The 23098-nt window shown below is 44.6% G+C and overlaps 1 protein-coding gene across 1 annotated transcript; it reads left to right on the forward strand.

Annotated features, from left to right (window-relative positions):
* Positions 1-16657: 16657 nt before the first annotated feature.
* On the forward strand, positions 16658-20183 carry LOC143783357 (uncharacterized). Its single transcript, XM_077271761.1, has 4 exons — positions 16658-16969; positions 18703-18804; positions 18944-19021; positions 19601-20183. Exons 1-4 carry the CDS (start codon positions 16790-16792, stop codon positions 19844-19846), a joined length of 606 nt encoding a protein of 201 aa, XP_077127876.1. The 5' UTR covers positions 16658-16789; the 3' UTR covers positions 19847-20183.
* Positions 20184-23098: the final 2915 nt, after the last annotated feature.

Below are 23098 nucleotides of genomic sequence, written 5' to 3' on the forward strand. Positions count from 1 at the left end.
CCCTTGACAAACAAAGAATTTTCACGCAAAATTTTAAAGACCAACCTGACCTGCTCCACATGCGAATCCCAATTATCAGAAAAAACCAAAATATCATCCAGATAAACAATCAAAAATTTATCCAGATACTTCCGGAAAATGTCATGCATAAAGGACTGAAAAACTGAAGGCGCATTGGAGAGCCCAAAAGGCATCACCAAGTACTCAAAATGCCCTTCGGGCGTATTGAATGCGGTTTTCCATTCATCACCTTGCTTAATGCGCACAAGGTTGTACGCACCACGAAGGTCTATCTTGGTGAACCACTTGGCACCCTTAATCCGGGCAAACAAGTCAGACAACAGCGGTAAAGGATACTGAAACTTGACAGTGATCTTATTTAAAAGCCGATAATCAATACAAGGTCTCAAAGATCCGTCCTTTTTTGCCACAAAAAAGAATCCCGCACCAAGAGGGGAAGAAGACGGACGAATATGTCCTTTCTCTAGAGACTCCTTGATATATGAACGCATAGCGGTATGTTCAGGTACCGACAGATTAAACAGTCTTCCCTTAGGAAATTTACTGCCTGGGATCAAATCTATAGCACAGTCACAGTCCCTATGAGGAGGCAGTGCACTGGACTCAGACTCACTGAAGACGTCCTGATAATCAGACAAATACTCCGGAACTTCCGAAGGCGTAGAAGAAGCAATAGACACAGGCAGGGAATCCTCATGAATACCACGACAGCCCCAACTTGAGACTGACATAGCCTTCCAGTCCAGGACTGGATTATGGGTCTGTAACCATGGCAGCCCTAAAACAACCAAATCATGCATTTTATGTAAAACCAGGAAACGTATCACCTCGCGGTGTTCAGGAGTCATGCACATGGTAACCTGTGTCCAATACTGCGGTTTATTTGCTGCCAATGGTGTAGCATCAATACCCCTAAGAGGAATAGGATTTTCTAATGGTTCAAGAGTAAAACCACAGCGCTTAGCAAATGAGAGATCCATGAGACTCAGGGCAGCACCTGAATCTACAAACGCCATGACAGGATAAGATGACAGTGAGCAAATCAAAGTTACAGACAGAATAAACTTAGGATGCAAATTACCAACGGTGACAGGACTAACAACCTTAGCTATACGTTTAGAGCATGCTGAGATAACATGTGTAGAATCACCACAGTAGTAGCACAAGCCATTCCGGCGTCTATGAATTTTCCGCTCATTTCTAGTCAGGATTCTATCACATTGCATTAAATCAGGTGTCTGTTCAGACAACACCATGAGGGAATTTGCGGTTTTTCTATCACATTGCACCGAATTAGGTGTCTGTTCAGACAACACCATGAGGGAATTTGCGGTTTTGCGCTCCCGCAACCGCCGGTCAATTTGAATAGCCAGTGCCATAGTATCATTCAGACCTGTGGGAATGGGAAAACCCACCATAACATTCTTAATGGCTTCAGAAAGGCCATTTCTAAAATTAGCGGCCAGTGCACACTCGTTCCAATGTGTCAGCACGGACCATTTCCGAAATTTTTGGCAATACACTTCAGCCTCGTCCTGCCCCTGAGACATAGCCAGCAAGGCCTTTTCTGCCTGAATCTCAAGATTGGGTTCCTCATAAAGTAAACCGAGCGCCAGAAAAAACGCATCAAGATCAGCCAATGCCGGATCTCCTGGCGCCAGCGAAAAAGCCCAATCCTGAGGGTCGCCCCGTAAGAACGAAATAACAATTTTTACTTGCTGAGCAGAATCTCCAGATGAACAGGGTCTCAGGGACAAAAACAATTTACAATTATTCACGAAATTCCTAAACTTAAACCTGTCTCCGGAAAACAGTTCAGGAATCGGTATTTTAGGTTCTGACCTAGGATTTCTGATAACATAATCTTGTATGCCCTGCACACGAGTAGCCAGCTGGTCCACACTTGTAATCAAGGTCTGGACATTCATGTCTGCAGCAAGCATAGCCACTCTGAGGTAAAGGGGAAGAAGAAAAAAAAAACTCAGAATCTTCTTTCTTATAATCCCTCTTCTGCAATGCATTAAACATTTAATACTGGCCTGGCAAACTGTTATGACCCCAATGGCGAGGGTCTCAGAGGAACGTGGAAGTCTGCAGAATACAAAAATCCAGCTCATAGGGCAGTGGTAACTGGGTTGACCATATATCTACTCCTAACGCCAACACTAGAAGTAGCCGGGGATCATTCCTACGTTGATTCTAGATGACACGCGCCAGCCGGAGAATCTAGCTACCCCTAGTAGAGGAAAACAAAGACCTTTCTTGCCTCCAGAGAAGGGGACCCCAAAGCTGGATAGAAGCCCCCCACAAATAATGACGGTGAGGTAAGAGGAAATGACAAACACAGAAATGAACCAGGTTTAGCACAGAGAGGCCCGCTTACTAATAGCAGAATAAAGAAAGGTAACTTATATGGTCAACAAAAACCCTATCAAAATCCACACTGGAAATTCAAGAACCCCCGAACCGTCTAACGGTCCGGGGGGAGAACACCAGCCCCCTAGAGCTTCCAGCAAAGGTCAGGATATAGATTTGGAACAAGCTGGACAAAAATACAAAACCAAAACAAATAGCAAAAAGCAAAAGGCAGACTTAGCTGATATAACTGGAACCAGGATCAGTAGACAAGAGCACAGCAGACTAGCTCAGATAACTACGTTGCCAGGCATAGAACTGAAGGTCCAGGGAGCTTATATAGCAACACCCCTAACTAACGACCCAGGTGCGGATAAAAGGAATGACAGAAAAACCAGAGTCAAAAAACTAGTAACCACTAGAGGGAGCAAAAAGCAAATTCACAACACAGACAAAATGAACTTAGGCTGCAGAGTACCAATGGCAAAAGATTTATCAACCCTTTTTGTGCGTTTAGAGCATGCTGATATAACATGAGCTGAATCACCACAATAGAAACACAATCCATTTTTCCGCCTATAATTTTGCCGTTCACTTCTGGACTGAATTCTATCACATTGCATAGTCTCAGGTGCCTGTTCAGAAGACACCGCCAACTGGTGCACGGGTTTGCGCTCCCGTAAACGCCGATCAATCTGAATGGCCATAGCCATAGACTCATTCAGACCTATAGGCGTAGGGAACCCCACCATAATATCCTTAATGGCCTCAGAAAGACCATTTCTGAAGTTTGCAGCCAGGGCGCACTCATTCCACTGAGTAAGCACCGACCATTTCCGAAACTTCTGACAATATATCTCCGCTTCATCATGCCCCTGAGAGAGGGCTAATAAAGCCTTTTCAGCCTGAATCTCCAGGTTAGGTTCTTCATAGAGCAATCCCAATGCCAGAAAAAACGCATCCACACTGAGCAATGCAGGATCCCCTGGTGCCAATGCAAATGCCCAATTCTGAGGGTCGCCCCGCAGGAAAGATATTACAATCTTGACCTGTTGAGCAGGGTCTCCAGAGGAGCGAGATTTTAAAGAAAGAAACAATTTACAATTGTTCCTGAAATTCAGGAAGGTAGATCTATCTCCAGAAAAGAACTCTGGAATAGGAATTCTAGGTTCAGACATGGGAGTGTGAACAACAAAATCCTGTATGTTTTGAACTTTTGCCGCGAGATTACTCAGGCTGGAAGCCAAACTCTGGACATCCATGTTAAACAGCTAAGATCAGAGCCATTCAAGGCAGGGTGGATTGATTTAAATCACGCCGATTTAAATCATGATTTAAATCACGATTTAAATCAAAAGATTTTTTTCTATTTAAATCGGATCGATTTAAATCATGATTTTAATCATGATTTAAATCACTGATTTAAATCAAAAGGTTTTTTTTTAATATAAATCACGATTAAAATGAGAAGTGAGAGCAGTGCGCATGTGCGCCCATAGTTACACGGACGAAACTAGGGGCAACGATCTAACGCCAGGGTGAGGGGGGGACCCCAAAGTAAGTAAAAATCTTTTTTGTTTTACTATATGGCAATAGGTAGGTGTTTAAAAGCAGCATGTCTTAATTGTATAAACTATTAATAGCCTCCACATTTTGTTCATACTGCCCCTTTAATTCCACACTTCTAGCTTGGTTTCACTTTTGGTTTAGTTTCTTTTTCCATTCAGTTGACATGCCCAAACTTGTTGGATAGTCAGCATCCTACAGAAACCTCTGGAAGAGCATGGCATTGTGAATGTTACACATATACAGCCTTTATTCTACTGAGTTAAACAACTCAGCTTTATCTCATGATGGAAGAACCTTTGGATGGTAAAATATTTTCCTCAAAAAGCAGTTTATTGAAAAAAATCCGATTTAAATCAAAAAAATCCGATTTAAATCAAAAAAATCCGATTTTTTGATTTTTTTAAAAAAACATTGATTTTTATCCACCCTGATTCAAGGGTTAAGAGGAGGTAAGAAGCAGCTAGACAGCAATTAAGGGCTAGGCAGCAAAACTCTGAAGGGAAAAAAAAAAAAAAAAATAAAATTTTCCCTTAAACACTTCTCTATCTCCTGCTTCAGCCCAAACAATTAACACTTTGTGTGCCGGCTATACTGTCATAAATCCCAATGGCTAGGGATAGCACAGGACAAGCAAAGTACAAATATATTACGGACGAGCTCTAGGGTGATGGAACCTGGGCTGACCGCTGCCCTACGCCTGACAAACGCAACTAGAGATAGCCAGGGAGCGTGCCTACGTTGGTTCTAGACGCCACGCACCAGCCTAAGAGCTAACTAGCACTGCAGAGAAAATAAAGACCTCACTTGCCTCCAGCGGAATGAACCCCAAAAGATATAGTTGCCCCCCACATGTATTGACGGTGAAATGAGAGGAAGGCACACACATAGAGATGATATATATAGTTTTAGCAAATTGAGGCCCGCTGTAAACTAGAAAGCAGAACGATACAAAAGGGGACTGAGCGGTCAGCAAAAAACCCTAATCAAAAAAACCATCCTGAGATTACAAGAACCCATGTGCCAACTCATGGCACATGGGGAGAACCTCAGTCCACTAGAGCTACCAGCTAGCATAGAGACATAATAAGCAAGCTGGACAAAAAACCAAACAACTGAAAATCAGCACTTAGCTTATCCTGAAAGACCTGGGAGCAGGTAGGCAGGAACCAAACAGAGCACATCTGAATACATTGATAGCCGGCAAGGGAAATGACAGAAAGGCCAGGTAAAATAGGAAACACCCAGCCACTGATGGACAGGTGGAAACCAAAGGCCGCAACCCACCAAAGTCACCCAGTACCAGCAGTAACCACCAGAGGGAGCCCACAAACAGAATCCACAACATATCCCCTCCATGGATGAGAAGCCTCCACACATTGTGAGTGACCCCCTCCATGGATGAGAAGCCACCACACATTGTGAGTGAGCCCCTCCATGGATGAGAAGCCTCCGCACATTGTCAGTGACCCCCTCCATGGATGAGAAGCCTCCGCACATTGTGAGTGATCCCCTCCATGGATGAGAAGCCTCCACACATTGTGAGTGACCCCTCCATGGGTGAGAAGCCTCCACACATTGTGAGTGATCCCCTCCATGGAGAAGCCCCCACACATTGTGAGTGAGCCCCTCCATGGATGAGAAGCCTCCACACATTGTGAGTGACCCCCTCCATGGATGAGAAGCCCCCGCACATTGTGAGTGACCCCCTCCATGGATGAGAAGCCCCCGCACATTGTGAGTGACCCCCTCCATGGATGAGAAGCCCCCACACATTGTGAGTGACCCCCTCCATGGATGAGAAGCCCCCGCACATTGTGAGTGATCCCCTCCGAGGATGAGAAGCCCCCACACATTTTGAGTGATCCCCTCCATGGATGAGAAGCCCCCGCACATTGTGAGTGACCCCCTCCATGGATGAGAAGCCTCCACACATTGTGAGTGATGCCCTCCATGGATGAGAAGCCTCCACACATTGTGAGTGACCCCCTCCATGGATGAGAAGCCCCCACACATTGTGAGTGACCCCTCAATGGATGAGAAGCCCCCGCACATTGTGAGTGATCCCCTCCATGGATGAGAAGCCCCCACACATTGTGAGTGACCCCCTCCATGGATGAGAAGCCTCCACACATTGTGAGTGACCCCTCCATGGGTGAGAAGCCTCCACACATTGTGAGTGATCCCCTCCATGGTGAAGCCCCCACACATTGTGAGTGAGCCCCTCCATGGATGAGAAGCCTCCACACATTGTGAGTGACCCCCTCCATGGATGAGAAGCCCCCGCACATTGTGAGTGACCCCCTCCATGGATGAGAAGCCCCCACACATTGTGAGTGATCCCCTCCATGGAAGAGAAGCCCCCGCACATTGTGAGTGACCCCCTCCATGGATGAGAAGCCCCCGCACATTGTGAGTGATCCCCTCCGAGGATGAGAAGCCCCCACACATTGTGAGTGATCCCCTCCATGGATGAGAAGCCCCCGCACATTGTGAGTGACCCCCTCCATGGATGAGAAGCCTCCACACATTGTGAGTGATGCCCTCCATGGATGAGAAGCCTCCACACATTGTGAGTGACCCCCTCCATGGATGAGAAGCCCCCACACATTGTGAGTGATGCCCTCCATGGATGAGAAGCTCCCACACATTGTGAGTGACCCCCTCCGTGGATGAGAAGCCCCCGCACATTGTGAGTGACCCCCTCCATGGATGAGAAGCCCCCGCACATTGTGAGTGACCCCCTCCATGGATGAGAAGCCCCCACACATTGTGAGTGATCCCCTCCATGGAAGAGAAGCCCCCGCACATTGTGAGTGACCCCCTCCATGGATGAGAAGCCCCCGCACATTGTGAGTGATCCCTCCATGGGTGAGAAGACCCCACACATTGTGAGTGACCTCCTTATAATAATAATTCCTCTTGTGCCTCCTTATAATAATTATTTACTGTGACGTTCAGAATGGATGAGAAGAGAGTGGACCCTCTGGGTCACGGCACTGACGCACCCACGAACGAGCGAACCCGGGAGTGCCAACCCCTATACAGGGATAGTTGGGAGCAGGCCCGAGGGGGTCAAATACCGCAACAGCTGGCACCAAGAGGGACGGCTCAGGAAGAGACTGGAGAAGGAGGACGGGAGAGATGAGGGAGCAAACAAGCAGGACAGTATGGCAGAGGGAAGCAGAAACACAGAACGGACTACAGGAGGTAGGGCTAGAAAACGGTGGGAGAAGGAGGATAACACAGGAAAGTAGCTAGCGGAAGCAAAATAGTCTGGAGCGGACAAGAGTCAGAACCAGACAAGGCCTAAACTGCACACGAAAAGCACACAATAATCAGGTGCCTCCAATATGGAGGAGACGCCTGATATAGCCAAGACAGTTACCTGATTGGAGGACCCAGGACTAGGAAGAACACGGGAAGGGATAAGAAGAGGAAGGAGCGCGAGCCCGCGACCTAAGGCGCATGTGCAGAGCGGACACAGGACGGAGGGAGGAAGAAGCACGAACACCACGCCGGAACCCCCAAGCAGCAGGAAGAAGAACCGGGGAACCAGCTTGATGCCAAGAGCGGTGAGCGGAGATGCAGCGGGAGGACCCGACGGAGGAAGCAGCCGCAGCGACAGTGGAGGCCGGTATGACATTTACCCTACTCCTCCCTATTTCTCCCTGTGCCTCCTTGTAATAATTATTTCCCAACTTGTACAGTATGCTATATTTTTAAATGATTTCAACACACCAATTAATTAATACTAATTATTGAGATATTGTGATGGTTTCAATCACTTTATTGTATGATATACATAGTGTATCCTTGCTGTATGGAGTTCGCAGAAGGTCACTGAAGTTTAAGTGTCCAACCAGATGACCCACCTAGCAGAACGTCATTTGTTGCTTAATAAATGACCACCAGTTATTTGTAATTAGTAGATGTATTTGTTGTTATTAACTGACCAGCTACTTGTCAGTAACTGAGTGGTTTGAGGAGGTTTCTTCCTGGCATTCCAATGACTACCAAAGTTTTTTACTGACATATATTGGACACTATAAGATATAAATAGGACTGAACTTTTAGGGGACACACAGATGGAAGAGAGATAAAAGAGAGATTCGGAGGGAGAGAGAGCTGGACGATCAGTGATGGATTCTACCTGAATAATGTAATGTATGATGGATGCATATCTATTTATTGTTTATACTGTTTATTTCTTATTATTTACTAAGTAAATTCATTTTTTGTTTATTCAATTCTCGTGTGATCATTTATTTATTCACTACAATTCCTTGAATCCGTAATAAAAGTGGTGTCAGAAGTGGGATTGATTATGAATAAAAATGTTTGCAAAATTGAATAAGTTTGTTAAGAATAGGAAAGCAGTTGAGAGTGTCAGATCCTTGCCAGAATGGGTTCTACCAGGACCATGGACCCCAATGGCACAGGAATGTAACAAGTATATGGGGGGACAGCGCTTATCAAATCCCCAGGATGTAGCTACCAGATTTGATCTCTCAAGGTATGAATCAAAGAAGCAAAAAACAGCAGCGGCCGTTGGATGGGTCCAGGCACTGCAAAGTTTGCAGGAGGAGACTGATAACTTGCGTTTAGAGCTGCACACAGGTAGAGAGCAAAGGATCAGCTTGTAATCAGCCTTGAAAAACTAAGTGAAGCAGCATGATAATATGCAAAGGAGTTTTGAAGCTTATGTGGTAAAAAATGTGAATAAGAATAAGTGCTGTCACTTGGTGCTAGACTTTGATGTTTTTAAATGGCAAAAGACCACAACAGATGCACGATGATTGTACATGTGGAGCCATGTGAAAAAACAAGGAAAAGAGGGAGTGAGATGACAGACGATGCATTAAGACTAGTGCGATGACTGATAATACGATGGGGGTTGACTAAAGTAATAGATGACTTATTTGTACTACATCTTGTCACTGTATGTTGTTTGTGGATATCATGTAATTGTTATGGATATCCTTTGTTTAAATTGGTTCATAGCCAAAGACAAAATCCACCTGGTATTTTTATTTTTTCTTTGTTTCTCATTCTTTCAATTTTGTTTGTACTGTGATTGGTCTTAAAAGGAACTATTTCTCCTTTCAGACCACTAAATGGTGGATTGAGGGGTGGGGGGTGTAATTAACCTTTTGTTTGTTTGCAGGAGTGAAAGAAGAGACCTTGGCCCTTTAATGAACATGTGGGCCCTATAAATAGTTTTATCTGCAGTACTGAAACAGGAGTCCATCTACCTAAATTTAGCTGATATTTTATGTGATTTTTAATTTTTGAGTTTTTCACATTATTATTTTTGGGAGTTCCCGTGCATATTGGGTTTTGAAAAACGTATACGTTAAAGAAATGATTTTGGTGAATGTTTGTTAATATCAGTCTTTTGTTCTTGATTTGCATCTACACTTCACTACAGTATTAGCATGCGATACAATTGTGTGAGTTACCCAAAGTGTGATTTTCTTTGTTTATATGTAAATGAGAAACTTTCCTGCTTACTGAATGAATGCATTGCTGAAGTCAGGGACAGGGGGTGGATGTAATCTGTTTTTATGGTGTAAACATTAATTTGCTAGAATTGGGTTAAAAGCATATTGGTTTGGGTTATGCTTTTCCTGAAAAAATGTGGAAATATTTAATGGTACAGATTTTGATTAGCATTACCATTATTTTGTAATTTTGATTGACATGATTGTACTGGTAATTATGATCATCATTATTATGTAAATGTGATTAATATGAATTTGATCTATTTCATAACTGGTGTTTGATATTCTGGAGATATGATACATTTCAGTGTATAAGTCCAGACATATATGATATATATGTATATATATATATGATACATATATTTTATTTAGTAGATAGTTATAATCTAGATTAGAAATATCCGTTTGCTACTGTACATTTCAAAGGTCGTTCTGGGCACAGTAAATTGGACCAAGGGGTGGAAAAACAAGCCACCAGGACTGTGAATATATTATGGACTGAGTTATCATGGATCAAGTTAATCTATCTTGGATTGTTGCTTTGGACTGAGTCTACATCTACCAGGATTTTGGAACTTTTTCAAGTGTGACTTTGAATTTCACTTTCCCACAGTGCAGGCTGTATCTGTGCATATGCTTCACATGTCTAATGGAGCGCTGAGACTGCGCCCAGATCAGGACCGCCAGCTGATGACAAGCGAGGGGAGGACTAACCCTAGAAGCTTCTGCCTGAATCTAAAGGGTGTATAAAGTGAGGCCCTGACCAGCTGCAGCAATAGAAGATGGACTCTAATGTTCAGCCATGGACACCTGCACCCCCCTCACCCATTGCTTTTGAATAAACGAGGGGTTAATGTCATAAAGGGCAGGGGCAGATTACTTTTATGAGTCTGTTCTTTGGCTATCCAGGTAAAGCAGTGAAGTCATCTTGGCCTTTAGGCAAGACGATGAGGGCACAATAATCCCCTTGCTTTCCCTGCACCAGAGACCAATTTAGATTTGTGGTCTAAGAAGATCCGAAGAAAAGATTTCTGCAAAGACATTTGATTTTCCAGTACTTGTTGGTCCAATGTTTTTGTTTATTGTGTCCAATGTTTTTGTACCAAAATGGGTTTCTATTGGTAGCAAACAAATAAATAAATATGTAGGGAACAATGTTAAAATGGTTTATGAAGAATTTGCATAGTTTAGTGGTAGGATAATTAATTAAAGTGCATGAAGAAGCGAAAAAATGCAGCACTCACCCAGAATCTTCAAACACGTGAATGTCCTTTATTCAACATGACACACAATTCCAAGTGTGATACGGCATGGGCTAAGGCATACGAGAGGAGCGGGAGCGTGCAGAGACGAGACAGACGGCGGCCGTTTCGCGCAAACGCGCTTCTACGGGTCCATGGACCGTATCACACTTGGAATTGTGTGTCATGTTGAATAAAGGACATTCACGTGTTTGAAGATTCTGGGTGAGTGCTGCATTTTTTCGCTTCTTCATGCACATGTGGATCATTCACTCGATATGTACAGCACCTCCCTATCTTCAGTGGAAACTAAGTCCGTCTAGCCTTCAGGAATCACACCTGCAGTGTTCTTAGTGCATGATAGCTCGTTCAGTGACGGTCAGCTTTCTCTCTCTCTCTTTGAAAATAGACGAGTAATTAATTAAAGTGGCTGAAACCAGGGTTGGAATGTGCAGTATGTTATATTTTTAAATTATTTCAACACTCCAATTAATTAATACTAATTATTGAGATATTGTGATGGTTTCAATCACTTTATTATATGATATACATAGTGTATCCTTGCTGTATGGAGTTCGCAGAAGGTCACTGAAGGTTAAATGTCCAACCAGATGACCCACCTAGCAGAACATCATTTGTTGTTCAGTAAATGACCAGTTATTTGTTATTAGTAGATGTATTTGTTGTCAGTAACTGACTGGTTTGAGGAGGTTTCTTCCTGGCATTCCAACGACAAACAACGTTTTTTAATTAGATACATTGGACAGAATAAGATATAAAAGAGGACTGAACTTTTAGGGGACACACAGATAAAAGAGAGATTCGGAGGGAAAGAGAGAGAGAGAGCTGGACGATCAGTGATGGAGTTCACCTGAATAATGTAATGTATGTAATGTATGATGGATGCATATGTATTCATTGCTTATACTGTTTATTTCTTATCATTTATTAAGTAGATTCATTTTTGTTTATTCAATTCTCGTGTGAGCATTTATTTGTTCATCACAATTCCGTGAATCCATAATGAAACACCTACTCCTCCCTATAATAATTATTTCCTCCTGCGCCTCCTTGTAATAATTATTTCCCCCTCTGCTTCCTTATAATTATTATTTCCCCTCTGTGACTCCTTATAATAAGTATTTACCCCTACTCCTCCCTATAATAATTATTTATACCTACTCCTCCCTATAATAATTATTTATACCTACTCTTCCCTATAATAATTATTTATACCTACTCCTCCCTGTAATAATTATTTATACCTACTCTTCCCTATAATAATTATTTATACCTACTCCTCCCTGTAATAATTTCCTCCTGCCCCTCCTTGTATTAATTCCCCCCCCCCTGCTTCCTTATAATTATTTCCCCCCAGGGGCGTAGCTAGAGCTTTTGCCGCCCGGGGCTGTTCCCGAGTTTGGCGCCCCCCCCCCCCTAGAACGTATGCGATTTTCACACTTAGTCATGTACCGACGAGCTCCTCTCCCTTAAGCTCCCAATGTTCAGTGAAAAACTGAGAGAAGCAGAAGAGAAGCTCGTTGTTACAGGACCATGAGTATGAAAATCGCATATGAGTGACGTGTCCATGTGTCAACGACTGGAACCTGCAGAGCTGAATCCTGACATCGCAGCTTCTGAATTCTCACAACTAATGCATTGCACACTTTTAGGATTCTCCCTGGCCGGTGGACAGTCATGTCAGCACAAGCATGCGATTTGTATACTTCCGACCACATTCCGACTAGACGTGCCTGGCCTCGCTCAGTTCATTTTCATAGAGTGAGGCCACACATGTCTAGTCAGCACGTGACCGCATGTATGTAAATCGCCAGCACCAGAGAATCCTGACAGTGTGCAGGGCGCACTGTGAAGTCAGAAGTCTGCAGTCACAAAGAATGACTGCAGACTCATCACAAACCTGGACATCCCCTTTAATGCTCCTAACATAAATAAAACATGAGAGTTAGTCAGTATCACCAATAACATTTACATCCAGGTACCTTATAGATGACGTCGTCTCTGGAGTCGTTCTTCTTTTCTTCATCTTGTCCAGATCCCATGATGAGTTTTCTCATCCACAGCCGTCTCTGCAGACTTCCATCTTCTCCGCTCTTTTGCAGAAAGTCTCCACATGACGCCCTTAAAGATACAAGTGTCATTATAATGCTCCTGAATAAAAAATTTCCCCGCACTATATTGTCTGCATAAAATATGACCCCCACACTGTCTGTCTTATGGTACTTGCTCTTCACACTGACCTCTCCTTTCTATACCGGACCCCTCTTCACACTGACCTCTCACACTGTGTCCCCCCTATAGGGCCCAGTATTTATACTGTACTCTCTCATCACACTCCCCCTCCTTTGTATACTATCCCCTCCTGGCTGTGCCCTTACACTGTCCCCCATGCTACGCATGCACACATCCCAACACCCTCACTCCCCGTACTCTGTCCACATACGTTTTTCACATCGCTACTCATACTGTGTCCGCATACATTCCCCTGTTTGACCCCAAGCTGTCTGCACCCATCCCCCATACTGTTTCCTCATATATGCCCCCCCATCTCCCCCTTTGCTCTTCATTTTGTGTCCTCAGATCTCCCCCACACATTAAATCCCCCCCATCCCCATGACAAATCTCACCCCACACACAATAAATACCCCATCTCCACTCACATTAAATCTCCCCCCACAATAAATCCCCCCATCTCCACTCATATTAAATATCCCCAATCCAATAATATCCCACTATCCCCACTCAGATGAAATCCCCCCCATCCCCATTCACAGTAAATCCCCCCCAGAATATATGCCCCCCATCCCCACTCACATTAAATCCCCCCCACAATATTTTCCCCCATGCCCACTCACATTAAATCCCCCCCACAATATTTTCCCCCATGCCCACTCACATTAAATCCCCCCCACAATATTTTCCCCCATGCCCACTCACAGTAAATCCCCCCCTGCACCTTCGGTGTCTTCAGCTCCACTCACAGTAAATCCCCCCCACAATAAATGCCCCCATCCCCACTCACAGTAAATCCCCCCCACAATAAATGCCCCCATCCCCACTCACAGTAAATCCCCCCCACAATATATGCCCCCATCCCCACTCACAGTAAATCCCCCCCACAATAAATGCCCCCATCCCCACTCACAGTAAATCCCCCCCACAATATTTTCCCCCATCCCCACTCACAGTAAATCCCCCCCTGCACCTTCGGTGTCTTCAGCTCCAGCCTCCACTCACAGTAAATCCCCCCCACAATATATGCCCCCCTTCCCCACACAGTAAATTCCCCCCCTGCACCTTCGGTTCGGTGTCTTCAGCTCCACAGGAGCACTTACCACCGATCTGCATCCCTCCTGCTCTGCCTCTGAGTCTGCTCTGCCGCGCAGGTGAGTGACGTCAGCAGCGTGATCACATGACCTGATCACGCTGCTGCCGTCGCTCTGACCCGGCAGTCAGAGCTTCAATTGTACTCGCATCTCAGATACGAGTACAATTGAACACTGGGAGCCGGCGCGCCGCAGCTTCTCTGTGCCGGCTGTCAGCTTGACAGTCGGCACAGAGAACAGCTGACTCCCAGTGCGGGGGGTGACAGAATGCAGCCGCCGGGGGAGACACTGCGGACCGCCGCTTTAGGCGGCCCGACTGCGCCCCCCTGCCGGCTGCTCCCCCCCTAGATACGCCACTGACTCACCCCCGCATTGTGCCGCCCCCCCGCATTGTGCCGCCCGGGGCGGCCCGCCCCCGGCGGCCCGCCCCCCCCGCACCCCCCTTCCTACGCCACTGTTTCCCCCTGTGCCTCCTTATATTAAGTATTTACCCCTACTCATCCCTATAATAATTAATTCTCCTTGGGCCTCCTTATAATAATTATTTCCCATGTGACTCCTGATAATAATTATTCCCCCCGTGCCTCCTTATAATAATTATTTATACCTACTCCTTCCTATAATTATTTTCCCTTGTGACTCCTTATAATAAGTATTTCCCCTGTGCCTCCTTATAATAATTATTTTCCCCTGTACCTCCTTATAATAATTATTTTCCCCTGTACCTCCTTATAATAATTATTTTCCCCTGTACCTCCTTATAATAATTATTTTCCCCTGTACCTCCTTATAATAATTATTTTCCCCTGTACCTCCTTATAATAATTATTTCCCCTGCGCCTCCTTATAATGATTATTTTCCCCTGTGCCTCCATATAATAGCTATTTTCCCCTGTGCCTGTTTTCATGGCCAGTGTGACCTTGTCTTACATTATACAAGTCCTACTCCAGCTCCGTTTTCTGTTTTTCCTTAGTATTTCTGTATTCAGTACAAATAGCCCACAGTTCATATATATCTGGGTGTCCAGTTGGGACCCTGTGACTCGCGGCCACTATTCCCACTAGGTAGGCTTTAACATTAGAGAATGTAGTTACTGTCTCAGTTGGGTACACCTTGTCGCGGTGAGACAGCTTTAGGCTTTTTTTTTTTTATCAAAAACAGTGTTTACTAAATACCCTATGTTAATTATTTAATGCACTGGCTTTTTTACTTATTTTCATTAGGCTATATGCACACATTGTCTTTTCTTTGGTTCTGTTTCTTTCCGTGGCCAGTGTGAACATGCATTTACATCATGCATGCTTTCAAGTCATACTCCAGCTCAGGTTTATGTTTTTCTTAAATAATTATTCCCCCCTCTGCCTTCTTATAATAATTATTTCCCCCTGTGTCTCATTATAATAATTATTTCCCCTGTGCCTCATTATAACAATTATTTCCCCCTTTGTCTCATTATAATAATTATTTCCCCTGTGCCTCATTATAACAATTATTTCCTCTCTGTGCCTCCTTATAGTAATTATTTCCTGCTTTGGTTCGTTATAGTAATTATTTTCCCCTCTGCCTCCTAATAATAATTATTTCCCCCGTGCCTCCTTATAATAATAATTCTCCTGTGCCTTTTTTACAATAATTATTTTCTCCTGTACCTCCTTATAATAATTATTCCCCCTCTGCCTCCTTACAATAATTATTTCCCCGTGCCTCCTTACAATAATTATTTTCTCCTGTGCCTCCTTATAATAATTATTTCCCCGTGCCTCCTTATAATAATAATTCCCCCTGTTCCTCCTTATAATAATTATTTCCCCGTGCCTCCTTATAATAATTATTTCCCCGTGCCTCCTTACAATAATTATTTTCTCCTGTACCTCCTTATAATTATTTCCCCGTGCCTCCTTATAATAATAATTCTCTCTGTTCCCCCTTATAATTATTTTCCCCCTGTGCCTCTTTATAATAATTATATACCCCCTGTGCCTCCTCATAAGAATTATTTCCCCCTGCGCCTCCTTATAACAATTATTTCCCCCTGCGCCTCCTTATAATAACTCCCCAGTGCTTCTTCATAGTAATAATGCCTCCCACCTTCTTATAAAGTGAATCCGACTTTTGAGTTGATGGAGAAGGGTCCGCTGTTCAGACCCCCTTGAGCAGGGTGCGGAGCAGTTACGTAGAAGGTTTCTCTTTCCGGACGACCTGTCCTGTCCTACATTACACAGTCATCCCATAATCTGAATGGTCACAGTGTAATACTTCACTTGCCCTTTGGGGGCGCTGTAGGGAATGTGATCGCTTCCCCACAGATTACAGCTGGTGGCTGGATGTCCCATCAGGTTGCACACATTATAGTCAGTTTATACTCAATGAATAAACAAGAAGTGGAAAGCCCCTTTAAGGTTTAGGGTTTTGTAACCATGTAACATTGGGGTCATTTCTGGGAAACCAAGACATTTCCCATTTCCTCCAATGCTGCAGTCAGCGCTCGCTGGACACCATGTTCTCCCAGTGTAAACCTTCTTGGTCGTCCGTTTAGATCAAATATTTGGCCAATTTGCCACGGACAACCGGTGACGGCTATTTCTGCCCTCTTAATCCGCCTTTGTTCCTTCCGTACACCAGGTCTCGCTCGGGTGGCTCTGAAAGAAGCAGATCTTGTTTGTGCCAACAGAGGAGCTTAGAGCCGGAGCGGCAGGCGGCGTCTTCTGGAGATCTGACCACACGCACCTTCCTGGGAGAGAAGACAGAAGCAGCATGGAGAAGCTCCTTCTACCGTTGGTGTTGGCCACCATGGTCCTGGCCAGACCACCAGCGCCAACCTTTCCACAAGACAGTCCCTTGAAGCTAATAATGGCGGCCGTTTATTTCTACAATGGAGAATCCCATTCGGACGTCATGTTTAGACTCTACAAATATGAATATGACTACAAGGAGGTGAGTAGATCCCACGGGATCCAGCCAGTGATCCTCTGCAGATCTCATTCTCTATCATCATATTTTGCTCTTTCCTCATTGGCACATAAGACAGTGAAGCAGAAATCAGAGACGTCCGTCATTACAAACACGAGTATAAACATAAGGGTGAATGACCTCGGGGAGATCAAAACAAAGCGCTGCGGAATATGTTGGCGCTATATAAATAAAATTATTATTATTATTATTATTATCCAACACCGCGGAGACACCATCACGTGTTTCTCAACGCAGTGATCCAGAACACTGCCCCCATCAATTATGGGAAATATGCAAATGCATGTAGAAAAGCTGCGGAGACACCATCACGGTGAAAGGCCTGGCTATTCATTGCTTGCGTTGAGAAACACGTGATGGTGTCTCCGCGGTGTTGGATGTTTTGATCTCCCCGAGGTCATTCATCCTTATGTTTATAGTCTTTTCACCAGGCACTGCTCCTAATAGCCAGTTTCCTACTCCACACTGATGAGGGGCAAACACCCCGAAACAGCTGTCTGTGGATGGATACCATGTTTTGGCATAGGTGGTTTTCCTTTATTGGATGCTGCCCTTCCCGTGGTTGTTCCTTCCCTGTGAAAGACCTGGCTATTCATTGCTTGCGTTGAGAAACATGTGATGGTGTCTCCGCGGCTTTTCTACATGCAATTACAAACACGAGATCCTTCACGTCCACATCAGTTCTCTGGGTTTTCCCTGGTGAAATGTTTCCAGTAATTGAGAAGAGTTTGTAACATTTTCCAAACATAAAGTTACAATGTATCAATTCTCCCTATAGACCAGGCAATGATAATTCAATGATTCCCTGGAAATGATCCAAAGATAAAGTTACAATGTATCAATTCTCTCTATGGATCAGGCGATGATAATTCAATGATTCCCCAGAAATGATCCCAAAGGGATCCCAAGTTATTAAGTTATTCTTGGTAGGATGAAAAGTTACCTGTGTCCCATACATATCCTGTAATTACAATACCTCTGCTTGCTGTCATGTAACTCGACATATGATGTGTATATGGCTGATCCCCCTCCACACCCTACAGGTGACAGCGTTATCATAGGGCAGTCTAGCTGCTGCGTAACCTCTTAGATGCCGATGTCAATCATGATCGGCACATTTACAACAAGCCATAATGTAGAAGGATTGCTGCCGGGAAAACGTCTGATCGTCTGAACACAGGAGATGGAGCCGGCCTAATAGTGATCGGCTGATCCCTGTGCTGGATCCAACCTGTGGAGGACAGGTCTTCATAAAATAACTCATTTAATTGGGAACCGTCACCTCCCATAAATGTATAATTTTATTACCTGGTGTAATTGCCGCCGTTCTCCTGAATCCGGGGATGTTTTCCTGTTGTTCCTGCTCCTCTCCGTTCTGGAGATTTTGTCCCCTCTTCTTCGCATATAAATCTATTTTTTTTTTTGCCAGCTAGGAGTGGATATAAAGATCACTCCCACATAGAGGTATTGATGACCACGCCCACTTGGCTAACAATGCTAGATTTATATAAAATGAAGAGGAGACAATATGAATGGAGAGAAGCAGGAATAAAAGGAAAACATCAATGGATTCAGGAGAATGGCGACGTTTACACCATGGGAAATTACACATATTAATGGCAGGTGAACGGTGCCCTTTAAATATATAATAATAATAATAATGGATCAGATCTTACCGAATTCTCTTCTCATTTCAGGGGCCCATGGGAGAAAAACAAGCAAATTTCACCATTAAAGAAACTGTTTGTCAAAAGTCAAAAAATGAAACCCTTGACAGCTGTGAATTTCTCCTTGGAGGGGTAAGACCTTTATTCGTGGCAGTAATCTCTCATGTAAGACTCATTTTATGTAAAGGCTTTGAGAAAAAAAACTATATATTTAGCAATTTAATGTAATAACTATTTCCAGTGACTTTTCTGTAATATTATTTCCCCCCAGCTGGAGAAGAGCTGCACGGCGGAAGAGAAGGATCAGGAGGCGGCGCTGTCTGTCATCTGCCTCGCGGTCGCCCCGGGGGTGAGATCATTGTCTGTTTCTTACCTTGGTAACTGTGAGCTTGGGACACTCACTGCCCTGGGGGAGAACACAAAACACTAAGCTCCGCCCACCAGCTATTACATGGCCCCACCCCCGAGTAACGAGAGCCGAGGAAGAAATATGTTAATTACTGTGCTACATACAGGGAGAAGGAATCCTTAAAGGGGCTAACCAGAACCAAAGTAATGACGATTTGTAATAAAAGGGGTTGGCATCTCTATCCTATTCGTGAGTGAATGGGTTTTTTTTTTGCCTTTTTTGTGCACCTTATTCCAAGACTCACAAATTCAATCACGTTGGCATATAATGTACTAAAAAACAGAAAAGTGGAGAAATGGTGAAAAAAATGCAATTCCGCCATTTTCCTTTTGCTTTTACAATGATCATTGTGCTGCACATATGTACTAGGATCTTATAATCGTTTCTTTTTATATTTTAATGCTTTAGAAACTTCTGAGCTTCTCGCCAGTCTCCACTTATGTCCAGATTTTACCTTTTTTATTTGCCTTTATTTGACCTTTGTTTTACTGTTTTGCTTTTGTTTCTTTTTGTAAAAAGACAAATCCTGGAAATCAAAATGCCGACAGTCCTGAGCAGGAAGCTTCCTATGAGGACCAGGTGATAATCATGGATGACAGCGGTGAGACATCAGAAGAGGAAGAGAAAAGGGACCAAGACGCCTTCAAGGCACCAAAACCAGAAAATACAGGAGACAATCGTCTCACAGAAAGTGACCGGAGGGCGGGACACAGACGGGGAAGAGTTTGTCTACAATGTGTCTTTGACGCTTTCTCCAGAAATTAAACTGGCCAAGTCTCTATAAGGATCCGTCACATTGTTACCAGTGGATGCACCGGAGAGAAACGTCGGGTCACCAGGAGCAATGGTGGAAGCTCCCAGGGAGGACGCCATCGCTGCTCACAATCCTCACTACTGAGATTTACACACATGAATGTGTAACATTTTCAATAAACGTTGCCATTTCTTACATTGACCCATTCTATGTTCATGAGCTTCAGACTTTTCACATTAACCTGAGAGTTGGTCATTTGGATTTTTAGCTAATTGCAATAGCAATATTCATCACTAGGCAAAAATGTGAAGAAGTGAAAAGCTTTGGTATAAATTATACATTGAAGATAAGAGAACTAAGCAACTTTCTTTCATAATGTCTTAGGCTACGTCCCCAAGGTCAGTAATCAGCAGCGCAGCACATGTCCGCTCCATCCAAAGCGCTGCCGGCTATTGAACGCAGATGATGCCACATGTGTTCATTGTACCGCGGGGAATAACCGTGCCCAATACATTAGACGGTGATATTTATTTTTTTGCGGAGACAGAGCATCTACACAAGATAAAAAGACATGCTGCTGTCTGGAAAGATGCGCCACATGTCTGTCTCCGCAGGGAAGCCACAGGTGCCGGTGCACACATAGTGGACGTCCACTATGCTGTAACATCTGGACGCTGCGAGTTGGACTTTGCGGATCTACACAGCATCCAACCCTCAGCGTTTCCTGACCATGGGAACATACCCATATACGACTACTTGAGTCTAACCTACCATTTTTGAAGGCATTATCCTTCACATTCCTCTTCATTCTCAAACTTAATGAACAGATAAAAAATTCTGTATAAAGGGTCAGAGGTGTCCTAAGGCAGGAGGCACACTTGCGAGTGCAATACGAGAAACTTGCACGAGTCTCTCACACCAATACACGACATAGCCATTCAGCACTCGGGACCTGAGTGTTCAGCTGCATAGAAATACACGCTCCGGTCCCGAGTGCCGGCAGGAGTGCTGGGTATTGATGCGAGAGACTCGTGTGAGTTTCTCGCATTGCACTCGCAAGTGTGACCCCGGCCTAATACAGAGCTCAAAATACCTCGCAGTCACCACTAGGGGGAGCTCCCTGTATACAGAGATACATGATAAGATCCTGTCTGCAGTCACCACTAGGGGGAGCTCCCTGTATACAGAGATACATGATAAGATCCTGTCTGCAGTCACCACTAGGGGGAGCTCCCTGTATACAGAGATACATGATAAGATCCTGTCTGCAGCCACAACTAGGGGGAGCGTCCTGTATACAGAGATACATGATAAGATCCTGTCTGCAGTCACCACTAGGGGGAGCTCCCTGTATACAGAGATACATGATAAGATCCTATCTGCAGTCACCACTAGGAGGAGCTCCCTGTATACAGAGATACATGATAAGATCCTGTCTGCAGCCACCACTAGGGGGAGCTCCCTGTATACAGAGATACATGATAAGATCCTGTCTGCAGTCACCACTAGGGGGAGCTCCCTGTATACAGAGATACATGATAAGATCCTGTCTGCAGCCACCACTAGGGGAGCTCCCTGTATACAGAGATACATGATAAGATCCTGTCTGCAGTCCCCACTAGGGGGAGCTCCCTGTATACAGAGATACATGATAAGATCATGTCTGCAGCCACCACTAGGGGGAGCTCCCTGTATACAGAGATACATGATAAGATCCTGTCTGCAGTCACCACTAGGGGGAGCTCCCTGTATACAGAGATACATGATAAGATCCTGTCTGCAGTCACCACTAGGGGGAGCTCCCTGTATACAGAGATACATGATAAGATCCTGTCTGCAGCCACAACTAGGGGGAGCGTCCTGTATACAGAGATACATGATAAGATCCTGTCTGCAGTCACCACTAGGGGGAGCTCCCTGTATACAGAGATACATGATAAGATCCTGTCTGCAGCCACAACTAGGGGGAGCGTCCTGTATACAGAGATACATGATAAGATCCTGTCTGCAGTCACCACTAGGGGGAGCTCCCTGTATACAGAGATACATGATAAGATCCTATCTGCAGTCACCACTAGGAGGAGCTCCCTGTATACAGAGATACATGATAAGATCCTGTCTGCAGCCACCACTAGGGGGAGCTCCCTGTATACAGAGATACATGATAAGATCCTGTCTGCAGTCACCACTAGGGGGAGCTCCCTGTATACAGAGATACATGATAAGATCCTGTCTGCAGCCACCACTAGGGGAGCTCCCTGTATACAGAGATACATGATAAGATCCTGTCTGCAGTCCCCACTAGGGGGAGCTCCCTGTATACAGAGATACATGATAAGATCATGTCTGCAGCCACCACTAGGGGGAGCTCCCTGTATACAGAGATACATGATAAGATCCTGTCTGCAGTCACCACTAGGGGGAGCTCCCTGTATACAGAGATACATGATAAGATCCTGTCTGCAGTCACCACTAGGGGGAGCTCCCTGTATACAGAGATACATGATAAGATCCTGTCTGCAGCCACAACTAGGGGGAGCGTCCTGTATACAGAGATACATGATAAGATCCTGTCTGCAGTCACCACTAGGGGGAGCTCCCTGTATACAGAGATACATGATAAGATCCTATCTGCAGTCACCACTAGGAGGAGCTCCCTGTATACAAAGATACATGATAAGATCCTGTCTGCAGCCACCACTAGGGGGAGCTCCCTGTATACAGAGATACATGATAAGATCCTGTCTGCAGTCACCACTAGGGGGAGCTCCCTGTATACAGAGATACATGATAAGATCCTGTCTGCAGCCACCACTAGGGGAGCTCCCTGTATACAGAGATACATGATAAGATCCTGTCTGCAGTCCCCACTAGGGGGAGCTCCCTGTATACAGAGATACATGATAAGATCATGTCTGCAGCCACCACTAGGGGGAGCTCCCTGTATACAGAGATACATGATAAGATTCTGTCTGCAGTCACCACTAGGGGGAGCTCCCTGTATTCAAAGATACATGATAAGATCATGTCTGCAGCCACCACTAGGGGGAGCTCCCTGTATACAGAGATACATGATAAGATTCTGTCTGCAGCCACCACTAGAGGGAGCTCCCTGTATACAGATATACATGATAAGATCCTGTCTGCAGTCACCACTAGGGGGAGCTCCCTGTATATAGAGATACATGATAAGATCCTGTCTGAAGTCACCACTAGGGGGAGCTCCCTGTATACAGAGATACATGATAAGATCCTATCTGCAG

This window comes from Ranitomeya variabilis, chromosome 6 (genome assembly GCF_051348905.1).
Source record: "Ranitomeya variabilis isolate aRanVar5 chromosome 6, aRanVar5.hap1, whole genome shotgun sequence".
Taxonomy (NCBI): Eukaryota; Metazoa; Chordata; class Amphibia; order Anura; family Dendrobatidae; genus Ranitomeya; species Ranitomeya variabilis.